The 12,354-nt window shown below is 44.8% G+C and overlaps 1 protein-coding gene across 1 annotated transcript in view; it reads left to right on the top strand.

The window, feature by feature from the left end:
• Window positions 1-317: 317 nt before the first annotated feature.
• Window positions 318-12,354, top strand: part of HSDL2 (hydroxysteroid dehydrogenase like 2) — a 41,121-nt gene continuing 29,084 nt past the window's right edge. Inside the window, exons 1-4 of the mRNA XM_090038865.1 lie at window positions 318-482; window positions 3,457-3,620; window positions 10,739-10,837; window positions 11,030-11,144. Of these exons, the coding sequence (XP_089894991.1) occupies window positions 466-482; window positions 3,457-3,620; window positions 10,739-10,837; window positions 11,030-11,144 (395 nt within the window). The 5' untranslated portion in view covers window positions 318-465. The remainder of the gene's footprint in view (window positions 483-3,456; window positions 3,621-10,738; window positions 10,838-11,029; window positions 11,145-12,354) is intronic.

Genomic DNA, 12,354 nt, shown 5'->3' on the forward strand with positions numbered 1-12,354 from the left:
GGCAGCCAGTGCCTGGTCACACACCTCTTCCCTCTCAAGGGCAGCAGATCTGGGGAGAGAAACTGAAGAGATCTACAAACTAACTAACTGGTTAGTTCACTAACTAGTTGGTTAAATCCTTCCAAGGCCTGCCACCGCACAGCCCACCCTTACCCCCATGACGTCAGACGCCCCTCCCCCACCCCGCGGCTCAGCCCCGCCCACACCAGGGCACGTGTCCCAGAACGCGACCGCTAGGGCGCTGGTTGTCATGGGGAGGGAGGGGCTGGCCGGCGCTCAGGGGGCGGGACCGGAGGTCATTAAGGGGGCGTGGCCGCCCGGCCGCCATTGTTGTGACCTTTCCCCCAGTGCCGCGCGCTCGTTAGGCTCTGGCTCGCTCTTTGTCCCCCTCTCTCCTTCCCTCGCTCCGCCACGTCCGCGGGGCTCCCGTCTCGTCCGGGACCCACCCGCCTGCCGATAGCGGTCATGCTGCCCAACACTGGGTAAGCGTCTGTCCGCGCCGCATTTCCCACCCCACCCCGTGTTATCTTAGCGGCGCATGCGCGGTGCGCTCCTCCGACACCTGTGGGGGACTCGGGCAGCGCCTGGGGCCGGGACTGGCGGGTAGGGAAACAATTCGCAGTCCTCCGGTATCCCAGGAGGCACCACTCCCAGGTGGGCTAGCTGTCCTCCTCGTGCGCTCCCATGCCCCCCCTCCACAGCCTCAGTGCAGGAGGGACCCCTGTGCACACCCCACTGCCTCGGGCACCTCCCTGGCACACTCCACTGCCCCACAGAGCCCTTCCCAGGGGCACAGCAGCACATTTCCCTCTAGCACTGCCCTTCAGAGAGCGACTAGTTCAGGATGCGGAAGGTGAGACTAAGCAAAAAAGGACTAGAAGAAAAAAAGCCCTAGAAAGCAGGTGGAAAAAAAGGGTACGGAAACTCAGGAGGAAGAAGACAAGCCAAGAAAGGATCTCTATAAAAAGAAAGGCGAGAAGGGGGCTGGGCCAAAAAAGGAAAAGTGCTGCCAAAGCAGGATCTGGGTCTGGTCACTGATTTGGAGGAGGAAGGAGACGAGCAGGGAGGTGATGAGAGGGAAAAAAAGGAGAGACATTTTCGAAGAGCTCATAGAAGAGATGTGTTTAAAAAGTAAACAGGGTTCTTTGGGTTGATGTGATGTCATTTTTTAGACCAACTAATAGTTGGAAAAATTGCTCTTTGCAAGCTTTTGGGCACAAACACCCTTCTTCAGGTACAGGGAGAGTTAAAATGTCTACAGCGTTTCTTTAAATCTTTAACCACTTGCCAGAAAATTCCTCTGATGTGGCTGACCTCTATTGTGAGAGTTGTCAGGCCAAAGGGCTAAAGTTTAGGATAGTTTTAGAAGCAGCTGACAGCAATGCATTGGGCAATCTTGGAGCGCTGCAAGCCTCACCCGTAATCCTTTGCTGTCTCTTTCCTAGGTTTGAAAGAATCAGGAGGGCCTCATTTTTATTCCTAATAGTTTTGTAACTTGATTTGGCTCCCACAAGGAAAGCCGCTACATGTTGGGGCTGGGGCAGAAGCATCGTGGACCTATGATCCTCTGTTGGCAGCGGATGGGTTCCAAGGTTGCTGTCAGGAGAGAACCTTAGCAACAGGCAGAGGGAGCAGGACTGAGCTTGAGAGGATACAGAGACAGAGCATTCTTTGCAGTTGACCAACTGGCATGTTTACACCTGCTAGATTTTGCAATGAAAATGATTAATCTTAAAGAAACCTCATTTCTAAATAATTTGTGACTCACCTCTGAAAAATCATTGTATGTAAATGGCACCTTAATTTCAGAGTTCAACATCATGCATGCATAGGATCTGAACTTGGAAATAATTTCTGCTTTTGTTCACCACGCTGCAAGGCCACGAGTATGATAGTTGGAATGCGTTCATTTCCATGCATTAGCATCAGTAGTGTATAATGGTTTCTCATAGTTTAAAAAATAGTGTTGCTGATTTATTTTATGGAATTTTTATCATCATTGATGCATGAAAAGACAAGATCTGAGACTGACTCACAGATAGAAAGCTGTTTGTAGGGCCCACAGTTAATCAGCATCTCTTTCCTTGCAAACAGAATACACTTGATATGAAAATGATTAAGAAATAAAAATGGAATTTCACAACAGCAGTTAAACAGGCTTTTTAGACCAGAACAGACTTAAAAGGTTGTTCAGGCAACATAAAAGAAATCTCAGTGTCTTGGTTTTTTAATTCTATAAATTCTGAGCTCTGTACCATGCCACCATCATTCACAGCACTGTATAAACACAGAACAAAAAAGGTCCCCAAAATGCTTGCAGTTGAAGTATAAGACAAAAGGTAAGAGATTGATGTAAGTCACCTTCAACGGGCCAGGGAGATAATATTGAGCATGATAAGTATGATAATATTAAGCATGATAAGTAGTCACTAGACTTAAACCAGGGGTGGGCAAAATACAGCCTTTGGGCCAGATCTGGCCCGCGTAAAGACTTTGTCTGACACATGGTGGGTCCCTCAGTCCCTCCTGGCATAGGTGCCATCTGGCCCATGGCATGTCCCACTGCCCCCCAGGCAGGTGTCCTGCCCTCTCCCAAACACAACATAAAATTTTAGAAAACATTTGAAGGAGGACAATGTAAACATTTTCAGGGAACTTCCCTGAAAATGTGAGGGAGAAACATAATAGAAAGTATGGAAGTTATTAGATTTTAATATTCTAACAGCTAAAGCAGCAAGAGTCTGATCCAGGCATCTTGAAAATATAAGATGGGCCCATGGACCACCTGCTGCCTGCATGGGATTAAATTGCAGTGGCCAGAGCTGAGGGCAAGCCTGAGGCATGCAATGCTACAGTGGGTATGGGGTACGCAGGTGGTCCCAAGCATGTGGTCAGGGGATAGTCATGAGCACATTGTTTAGTGTTGAGGAGGGCCGTGGACATGCAATGCAGTGGTGAGGGGAGCATCTGTGGGGTTTGAGGCTTGGGGGCATTGTGGCTAATGCTGCTCTCGTCCTCGGTTCTTGGCAATTGGATAGCCCTGATAGAAGAGATGAGAGACAGCATAGGTATTGGCAATAAAGGGTACTGAAAGTGAAGGTATGTGTTTTTTTGAGGTCAGTGGGGTAGAGGAATAACATGCTTAAAGCCATGAGGTAAGGCAGTGATTCTCAGGTTTCTTAGACTCAAAGCAAACTCAAACTCTTCTTAGTTTAGTAGCAACCCATTTAAAAAATTAATTTATAACAGTGCTTACCCCTTTGCACATCCCAGGGTGCTGCCGCACTGTTTTTGAGAATCACTACTGTATTCATTTCAAAGGTGTTCATTTTTTAACCAGTTATTAGCTTGTAACCTTGTACATCTAATTTTTTTTCGTTAAGTGACTTGCTATTTTTTTTCTCGTGGTAGTAAAAAAAAAAATTCCTTTTTTTCCTTCCTCTCACCTGCCTTTAGGAAATTAGCAGGATGTACTCTCTTTATCACTGGTGCAACCCGTGGCATTGGTAAAGCAATTGCTTTGAAAGCTGCAAAGGATGGTGCAAATGTTGTGATAGCTGCCAAGACGAGCGAGCCTCATCCCAAGCTTGCAGGAACAATCTACACTGCTGCAGAGGAGAGTAAGTTTTTTCAGTTGAGTGTTACACCCAGACTGCAGGCAGAATTGAGGTGGCTGGGGCAGCAGCAATAACTGTGGGAACTCTGACCATTCCAGTCATGCAGAATACATTGATTTATTGACAGATTAAACAAAGCAAAATGAAACTATCAGATAACGTTACATATAGGATGAGTAGTCTACTGCTTGGTGATGTCTGTCGCCAGGCTAAGTTGTCAGGTAAGGGGACTTTTGTGCATCTGTGCAGTGGTGTCTTCCGTGTCATGTACCTGAGTTGGTTTTATACCTCACAGTTCCTTGGTTTGCCATTATCCAATCCAATTCTACTACCTCCTCAGTTGACCCTTGTTCATGTCCAGTTTTCACGTTTCTTGAGGTTTTCTCAATTTATTTCTTCTATTTCCCTCTTGCCTACCTGTCCTTATGCATAGTCAGCAAGTTAGCAAGCATGTAATAATCATGTGCAGGCTATTTCCAGATCAAAAAGGGGCCTATTGTGGCCAGCCTAGACTTGTATTTCAAATATAGATATTCCCTTTGGTGTCCAGCCTAGACATACAATGATCCCTGTCATGACCTTAACTTATGCTACTTCAGATATCGTGTTAGTCTATGATCAGTCTTAACTGTGATGTTATGATTTGTTCTATATATGTTTTCTTCTTTCTTCCTTATTGTGGTTAAGTCCAGACATCCTGTCTGTGTTAGTTAACTTGATGCTGTTTTAAGCTCTATTAGTATTGTACAACTTTTTTTAATACACGGTGGTCTAAAATCTGTTACCCTATAGATAAAAGTCAGTTGTTGTGAAACAATATAAGAATAATTATTTATCACAGTCTTAAAGGATTATTTGAAGACTACTGCTTTTGCAGAAACTGCAGCAAAAAGTAGGTTCTTTCAGAAGCCTCTAGGCCTTGACATCTTACAGGAGCCGCATGTTACTTTGCAAAATGAGGGGCAGAGGCTACAGGGAAGGCAATCTTCAGGAGCTCAACTACGCTTGGGAGATGTGAGTTTGTTTCTTGTTGGATCACAGAGTTCCTGTGTGACAATAAGCAAACTGCTTAATCTCTATCGAGGCCTAGTCTTTCTTCAGTATAACAGGGATCATTTTTCTGACTCGGAGAAATGTTATCAGGGTAAACATATTGTTCGTGAGGTATGAAAATACTGTACAGCACTGACCAGTCAACCTCACTTTATTTCAGTTGTACAGACTCTTTTCTTTTATTAAAGTGTTATACAGAAGTTTTTGTTCTTTTGAGATCAGGAAATCTCTCACTATTTATAAGACCCTGAAAAAACACCCCTCAATTCCCTTATTAACAAAGTACTTTTAAAGCAGTTGAAAGTCCACAGCCAGAGATTGCATTTGAAAGAGGAGGGGGAGTTGTTGTGTCAGCAGTTCTGTTTTGCCTGTTAAACCACATGTGGGTCAGCCCCAGTTAATGCAGTAATGGAGATTAGTTTGTCTAGAATTAAAGAGTTGATGTCTATTTAATAAAAATTAGTAAGAAACTTAAACAGTTACTAGTGTAATGTTCAAAGAATAGAATTTCCAATTTTTAAAAAACTGGCCAAAATTATAATTGTTCCATTCTTGCAACAGTTATTTCATAGATTTCATAGACATCAGGGCTGGAAGGGACCTTGGGAGATCATCGAGTCCAGCCCCCTGCCCAAAGGGCAGGAAGTCAGCTGGCAGCTGGGGTCATAGGATCCCAGCAAGATAAGCATCCAATTTACTCCTGAAGGTGTTCAATGTAGGTGCTTGAACCACCTCTGCTGGCAGACTGTTCCAGACCTTGGGGGCTCAGACAGTAAAGAAATTCTTCCTTATGTCCAGCCTTGAAACGGTCTTGCAGGAGTTTGTGACCGTTCGACCTTGTCATCCCTTGGGGCGCTCTGTTGAACAAATGTTCCCCCAGATCCTGGTGGTCACCCCGATAAACTTATAGTCCCATGTCTCTCAGCCTATCATCGTAAGATCTGTTTTCCTGACCTCTGATCATGCACGTGGCTCTCCTCTGGACTCTCTCAAGCTTCTCCACATCCTTTTTGAATTGTGGAGTCCAAAACTGGACGCAGTACTCCAGCTGCGGCCTCACTAAGGCCGAATACAAGGGGAGAATGACGTCCCGGGATTTGCTCGAGAAGCATCTATGGATGCAAGCCAGCGTTTTGGTCGCTTTATTAGCCGCAGCATCGCATTGCAGGCTCATGTTCATCTTGTGGTCAATGATGACCCCCAAGTCTCTTTCTTCTGTAGTGCTATCCAACGTAGCACTGCCGAGCCTATAAGGATGCTGCAGGTTTTTCCTCCCAAGGTGGAGAACCTTGCATTTTTCGGTGATAAACACCATGAGGTTCTCGTCTGCCCATTTGCTGAGCATGTCCAGGTCAGCCTGGATCACCCGCCTATCTTCTGACGTGGATGCTTTGCCCCAAAGTTTGGTGTCATCGGCGAACTTGGCCAGTCCACTCCTGACTCCAATGTCCACATCATTAATGAAGATGCTGAACAGTATGGGTCCCAGAACAGAGCCTTGAGGGACCCCACTGGTCACAGGGCACCATGATGAGTGACTGCCATCAATTACAACCCTCTGGGTCTGACCACGGAGCCAATTTATGTGGCTAGATGCAACTCGATGTCTTTACTTTAAAATCTTCTTACAATTAAATGACAGGATTAATGGAGAGTTTTAAAATCATAGAAAATTAGGGTTGGAAGGGGCCTTAGGAGGTCATCTAGTCCAACCCTCTGTTTAAAGTAGGACCATCTGGACTAACTGAAACCTGGTGGGACCCTGCGCGCGAGTGGGCAGTAGGCATTGAGGGTTACAGGTTGTACAGATGGGATAGAGTGGGGGGGGAAGGGAAGGTGTTGCTCTCTATGTTAAGGAACAATATACATCCTCTATAATCCAGATGGGATCAGAGGAGGGCCAAACCAAGGTACTGTGGGTCAGGACACAAGGGGGTTGTGGGGGAAGGGACTTGGTAGTTGGGGTCTACTATAGACTGCCACACCAGGAGGATGAGCTAGACCTGGAATTCTCTAGACAGCTCTCAGAAACCATACGGTTGAGAGAGATGGTTGTCATGGGTGACCTAAACTACCCTGACATCTGCTGGCAGGAGCAGTCAGCCAAATCTAACTGCTCATGCAAGTTTTTAACCTGCATACAAGACCTCCACCTAACTCAGGAGGTATATGATCCCACAAGGGGAAATGCCTTGCTGGACTTGGTATTAGCTGCAAGGGATGACCTAGTGGGGAATCTGCAGATACAAGGTAACCTAGGGGATAGTGGCTATTGATTGATTGAATTCATTATCTAGCGAAGGGTGGGTAAACTAACCAGCAGGACTGAAATGCTAGACTTCAGAAAGGCTAACTTCAGTGTGCTCAGGAGATTAGTTAGTGAGGCATTAAAGCGCAAGAGCATCGGTGAATTGGGGGTCCAGGAAGGGTAGTCGTTCCTCAAGGGAGCGATCCTACAGGCACAGGAGACAATCCCATTGCATGTAAAAGGGGGCAGAAGGGCCAAGAAGCCCTCTTGGCTGAACAGGAAAGTCCAGGAAAGCCTAAGGGTAAAGAAAGAGGTGTATAGGCTGTGGAAATAACGGGTAGCTACCAAGGAGGAGTAGACCTCCCTGGCTCGCACTTGCAGGGAATCAGGAAGGCCAAAGGAGGATTTGAATTTAGGCTGGTGACAAAAATTATGGACAACAAAAGGTCCTTCTTCAGGTATACAGGGAATAAAAAGAAGGCACAGGGTAGCATAGGACCCCTACAGGGCAAGCTACATGATTGCCAAACATTTCCTTTTTTCCCAGTCCTCAATATCTTCTTATTCACCACTTGTAACTCATCCTCTTACCCCTTACTCAACCTCTGAAGGCAGGAGACTATTTTTAGGATCTGTCTCTGCGTGCATCAGGACCTCTAGCTCTCCACTCCAGATTTCCCACATTTGAGAAGCACAGACAGTGGCTGCAGGGAGTGGTGATGAGGTATGGCTAGGTTTTGGTACAATTTGTATTCATATTGTTTTACCCCTTGGACCAAAGAGACTCACCAGGGTGGGGCCAAGGTGTTGCACTCTCAATGAGCATTTAGCCCCCTTATCTGTATCCTGCCTGCCACAACTTGCTGTTAGTTAAAAGGATATAAGGAGGTGGTACTGGACTGTAGTGGGGTACAATGAGTTGGGTGCGGATCTCAGTGTCCAGGTGTCTTCTGTGGGGCTTCATCTTCCCTAGATCCCACCCCTTTCTAATCAGGTGTTCCTGTGATGGCATCGGGGTAGGTGCCTGGTCCTCTAGGCTCCTGCCTTCATGTGAAGGGAGAAAAGTCTGACATGGAAAGAAAAACAGGGTGGTCTCGAACCAGTGTGAGCTGGCCGAATCCTATTATTCTGGCAAGGGCCTACCACCAAGACAGCTGTACCGCATAGGAATTAATAAAGCAATATAATTTAAATGGTTATGTCCGTTGTTTAATCATGGGCCTAGCTTCGGCCTTGCAATGTGTGTCTGTCTTTTTCTCAGAGGAGGGCCACTTGTTATGGTCAGAGGCCTGCAGGCAAGGCCCTTTGAGGAGAGACTGTGGGGCCTAGATCTCTTCAGCCTTTGCATTTTCCAGCAGCCTCTGCCCATGCCACTCCAGCCAGTCTCTGTGGAGACCCCAGGGGTGGTGGGGCCACGACAGCATGGGACTGTGACGGCTCTGCACTCCAAAGGTCTCTATGGAGTGCTGCTGGCAGGGCATGTGTGGCTGGGCAGGGAGCTGCTCTGGGGCTGTGGCAGGGACCTTGTGGTGGTGACAGTGCGGACTGAAGCCAGGGCAGAGCTGTGATCCACTGCTGCATGCCCCTGTCCGCAGAACCCACAGTTGTTTTAGGGCTGTGCTGGCAGCACATTACGGCTCTGCCCCAGCTCTGGCCTGTGCTGTCACTGTTGCAAGTTCCCGCCCCGGTCCTGACGTAGCTTCCTGCCCAGTTGTGCACCCTGCCAGCGCCACTCCAGACCAGTCTCCATGAGACCCGCTGCTCCTGAGATCTCCATGGAGACCAGATGAAGCCATGCAGGCAGGGACTGCTGGGAAATGGAGTCCGCTGCAGACCTGATCTAGCCCATGGCAAGATTCATATACAAGGGGGTGGACTTTGCTTACCCCTTCCTTAAGAGGATAGGCCACTCTGTTACAGTCCTATAGAACTTCCTCATAAATAACCGCAGAAATGTGAGCTGGATACAAGGTGGATAGGTAATTAACACAGTAACTGCAAGCAAAGGGTAACTATAAATGGATTTACATCAGAGTGGAAGGAGGTTTTGCACAGAGTTCAGTAGGGATCTGTCCTGGATCTGGTACTATTTAATATGCTTATTTAACAATTTAGATGACAGACTTCCTGGTCACATCTGCAGGTGACACAAAGCTGGGAAGGATTGCAAAGTTTTTGGAAGATAGGACTAGAATTAAAAAGGATCTTGATAGAGCTAGGCTAGAGACAACAGAATAAAATTCAGTGGAGACAAATGTAGGGTGATGCACCTAGGAAATAATAATGAAAAGCACAAATACAGAATGGGAGGGTAAGTAGCTGCTTTATCCTCCTGTCTGTTGCAGGCCATTTAGCTCTACCATTAGTCCCACCAAGCAAGCTTCAGTCTCTACCCAGCACAAACAGGACAAATCAAAGTCCTCTGTCCTTTCCAGACATTAGAATAGCCACTTCCTGCTCTGTGTTTTCCCCTGCACAGCAGCCTGGCTTCTCCTTCTTGCAAGCTCTTCCCTCACAGTTTGCTTGCTTTTGCTCTCTCCTCTGTGCTGGTGAGGGGCAGGTGCTGGGGCATGCATACACTAGCGGAGGGGGCTGGCAATAGGGTGCAGAGGAGCAAGGGTCAGGCCACTTGATTCCCTTGCCACCTGCCCCCCTTACTGCCCACCTCTCTGCTGCTGCTTGTCATGCTGCAACAGTGGGGAGAACAAATATAAGATGACCCTACATTAATTAGATTCTATACATGAAAATTATAAAAAATTTATAAATTTTCCATGTTGTGGAGTCATTTTAAATGAAAGTTGTGTTGGATTTAGGTAAATACGTTAGTAATTTAGTACTAGTTAAGCCTCATCTACAGTACTGTGGTACTCCTGGGCTCCATGTATTGAGGATTTGGTGATGTTAGAGAGGTTCTAGAGGTGGGTGACAAAAGTGATAAGACAAACTGTACAAGCACATTTTAAGAGAACTAGGTGTGTTTTGCTTGGCAAAAAGGAAATTAAGAGAGGACATGATAGCAGTCTTAAAATAGTTGAAAATATTTAAGAGGGAGAACAACTCTTGCCACAAAGGGCAGGATAGAATGGCTTTAAAATGATAGCAAGTAGATTACTTCTCAGGAAAAAAACTTTCTTACTTTCAGAACTATTAAGACAGTCAAAGAGCGTGCCCTGGGAAGCTGAGTAATCTCCTTCATTGGAAGTTTTCAGGTAGAAGCTGCATAAGCATTGGACAGGCATGATTTAGGAGTAGCCTTCTTGCTTTGGTGCAAGAGTCAGATCAAATGGCTCTCGAGTTTGAAACTTGTGAAGTTGTGGCTTTAAATTACTTTAACTTTGTTTTCTTCCTTAAATTGCTTTTGAAATACTCTTTTAAATAACAGTGACCGAAGGGTATTTTTTGCTTTTTTCCAGTAGCCTGATATGTTTCTTTGCTACCCCCTACTTTCTCCATATTCTTTTCACCTCCCAGACTCAGCAGCAGTCTTGCTGAGAAGTAGTGATTGCAGATTCTGCTTGCCTTTTGATTAGCAGTAGGAGATGATACTGTGCTGAATGTGTCTTAAGAATGGCTGTGTCCTTTGGAGCCCTAATGTCACTCTGAGGGCAGTGGCTCCTTGCAGTTCTCGAGCTTTCTGTTCTGAGTTTGTGGTGTTGTGTAACTTTTGAAGCCATGGGAGGTGGATGGCACTAATAATTACGTGGGTTGCATAATAATTTGGGAGTCAGTTTTGTCGTTAATCACTAACTTGCAGAGGTGATTTACTCTGATATTAGTTGCCCATTTTTAAAATCATTTTGGTTTCTAAATTCTGCAGTTGAAGCGGCTGGAGGAAAGGCTTTACCGTGTGTTGTTAATGTGAGGGAAGAACAGCAAATCGCTGATGCAGTGGAGAAAGCTGTACAGAAATTTGGAGGTATGCTAATTTGTGTGTGCTGAGGGGGCAGGGATGTTCTTTGTTAATAAATGAGCTACAAAACTTTTCAGTTAAAATTAGCTTATTGAAATAATGAAACTTTAATAGTACATTTTCATTATGTTCTTTCCCCATTTTGTTTTAAATGGTAGAGTTTAAAATATTAATGTGAAATGGATTATTTTAATTCAGGAATAGATATTTTGGTGAATAATGCAAGTGCCATCTCCCTGACCGGTACCTTGGAAACAACTGCAAAGAAACTGGATCTTATGATGAGTGCTAACACAAGAGGAACTTATCTTACGTGAGTGCTGTAGAAGTACAAGTTCAAAATTTTAAAACTTTTAAGATGAAATTACAAAACTGTCAATGTTCATTCAGTAACTGTGTATCTTTATACACATATTTTAAACTTAAGTTTAAGATGCTGTATATATGGATATAGTTAAATGAGAGGTTCTGAATGAATGACTTAGATTTCAATTCTTTCAAGAATTAAATTGGGATTGAAAACTTGGTATGTCACTAGAATAGCTTTCCTGTAGGTTTATAGTAAGATGTTAGGATCTGCTTTTGAGAGGTGCTGGCCTGTGATACTGATTCCAAATGCTGTTATTTTCCATATGGTTACCAGCAAATTAGGTCAATGCAGTTCTGGTAAACAAAATTCAAATTCAAATCCTATTTTACTCAAATTTCTGCGCTCTCATGTTATAAATAAACTCACCATCTGTTACCAATTCTCTTTATCTTTTTGAATGCAAAGCAGTATTTGTAAGTTTCCTTCTCGCAAGTGTGTCTTTTAAGCTCTAAAAAAAAATACTCAAATGTTTTACAGTGAGTAAATTGGAAGCATTAAGCAGAATATTCATTTTTTATGAAAGAAATTGTTGTATAGCATTCTATCAGAAGGCTATCCGTTTTATTACATCATTAAATGCCACTGCGAGTTGAATCCGCAACTTCTGTGGCTCTTACTAATATTTTCCTCATCTTTTCAAATAAATACACTAAAAAAGAAATCTTTTCTAAAGAGAAGCAGCCATCCCTCCCTGTGAAATTGTTTGATTTTAAAACTGAAAGCTAGGTTGAACAAAACTTTGTTAGAGAACCTTCTGAGTTTTATTTCAGTTACTGCGGGCACATTTACACAAGGCGCTACGTCACTGCTGCTGTGTCATCATAGCATTGGCGGGCATGAACCATGACATCGCTGCTACTGCACAGTAGCTTGTTGCTACTGTACGGTAGGGCCAGAAGTGACCCATGCAGCACCAGGATTGTGCTGTACCAGCGGTTGCTGTGCAGTCATTTTAGTATTTGCTAAAGAAGTACTAAATGTGCAGTAACAACTACACAATCAGGCACACATGTAGACATGCCCCGCTTGTACTAATGCAGGCACTCTTTGATCTAATGGTTTCTAATCCTAAAGCTACATCTGTCATGCTGCTTGGTAAAGAGCATGCTTTCTGAGTAGTAAACTCAACATAGTGGGAGAAAAAATCCATATA

Source organism: Crocodylus siamensis, chromosome 3 (assembly GCF_052110815.1).
Source record: "Crocodylus siamensis isolate JL-2025a chromosome 3, ASM5211081v1, whole genome shotgun sequence".
NCBI lineage: Eukaryota > Metazoa > Chordata > Crocodylia > Crocodylidae > Crocodylus > Crocodylus siamensis.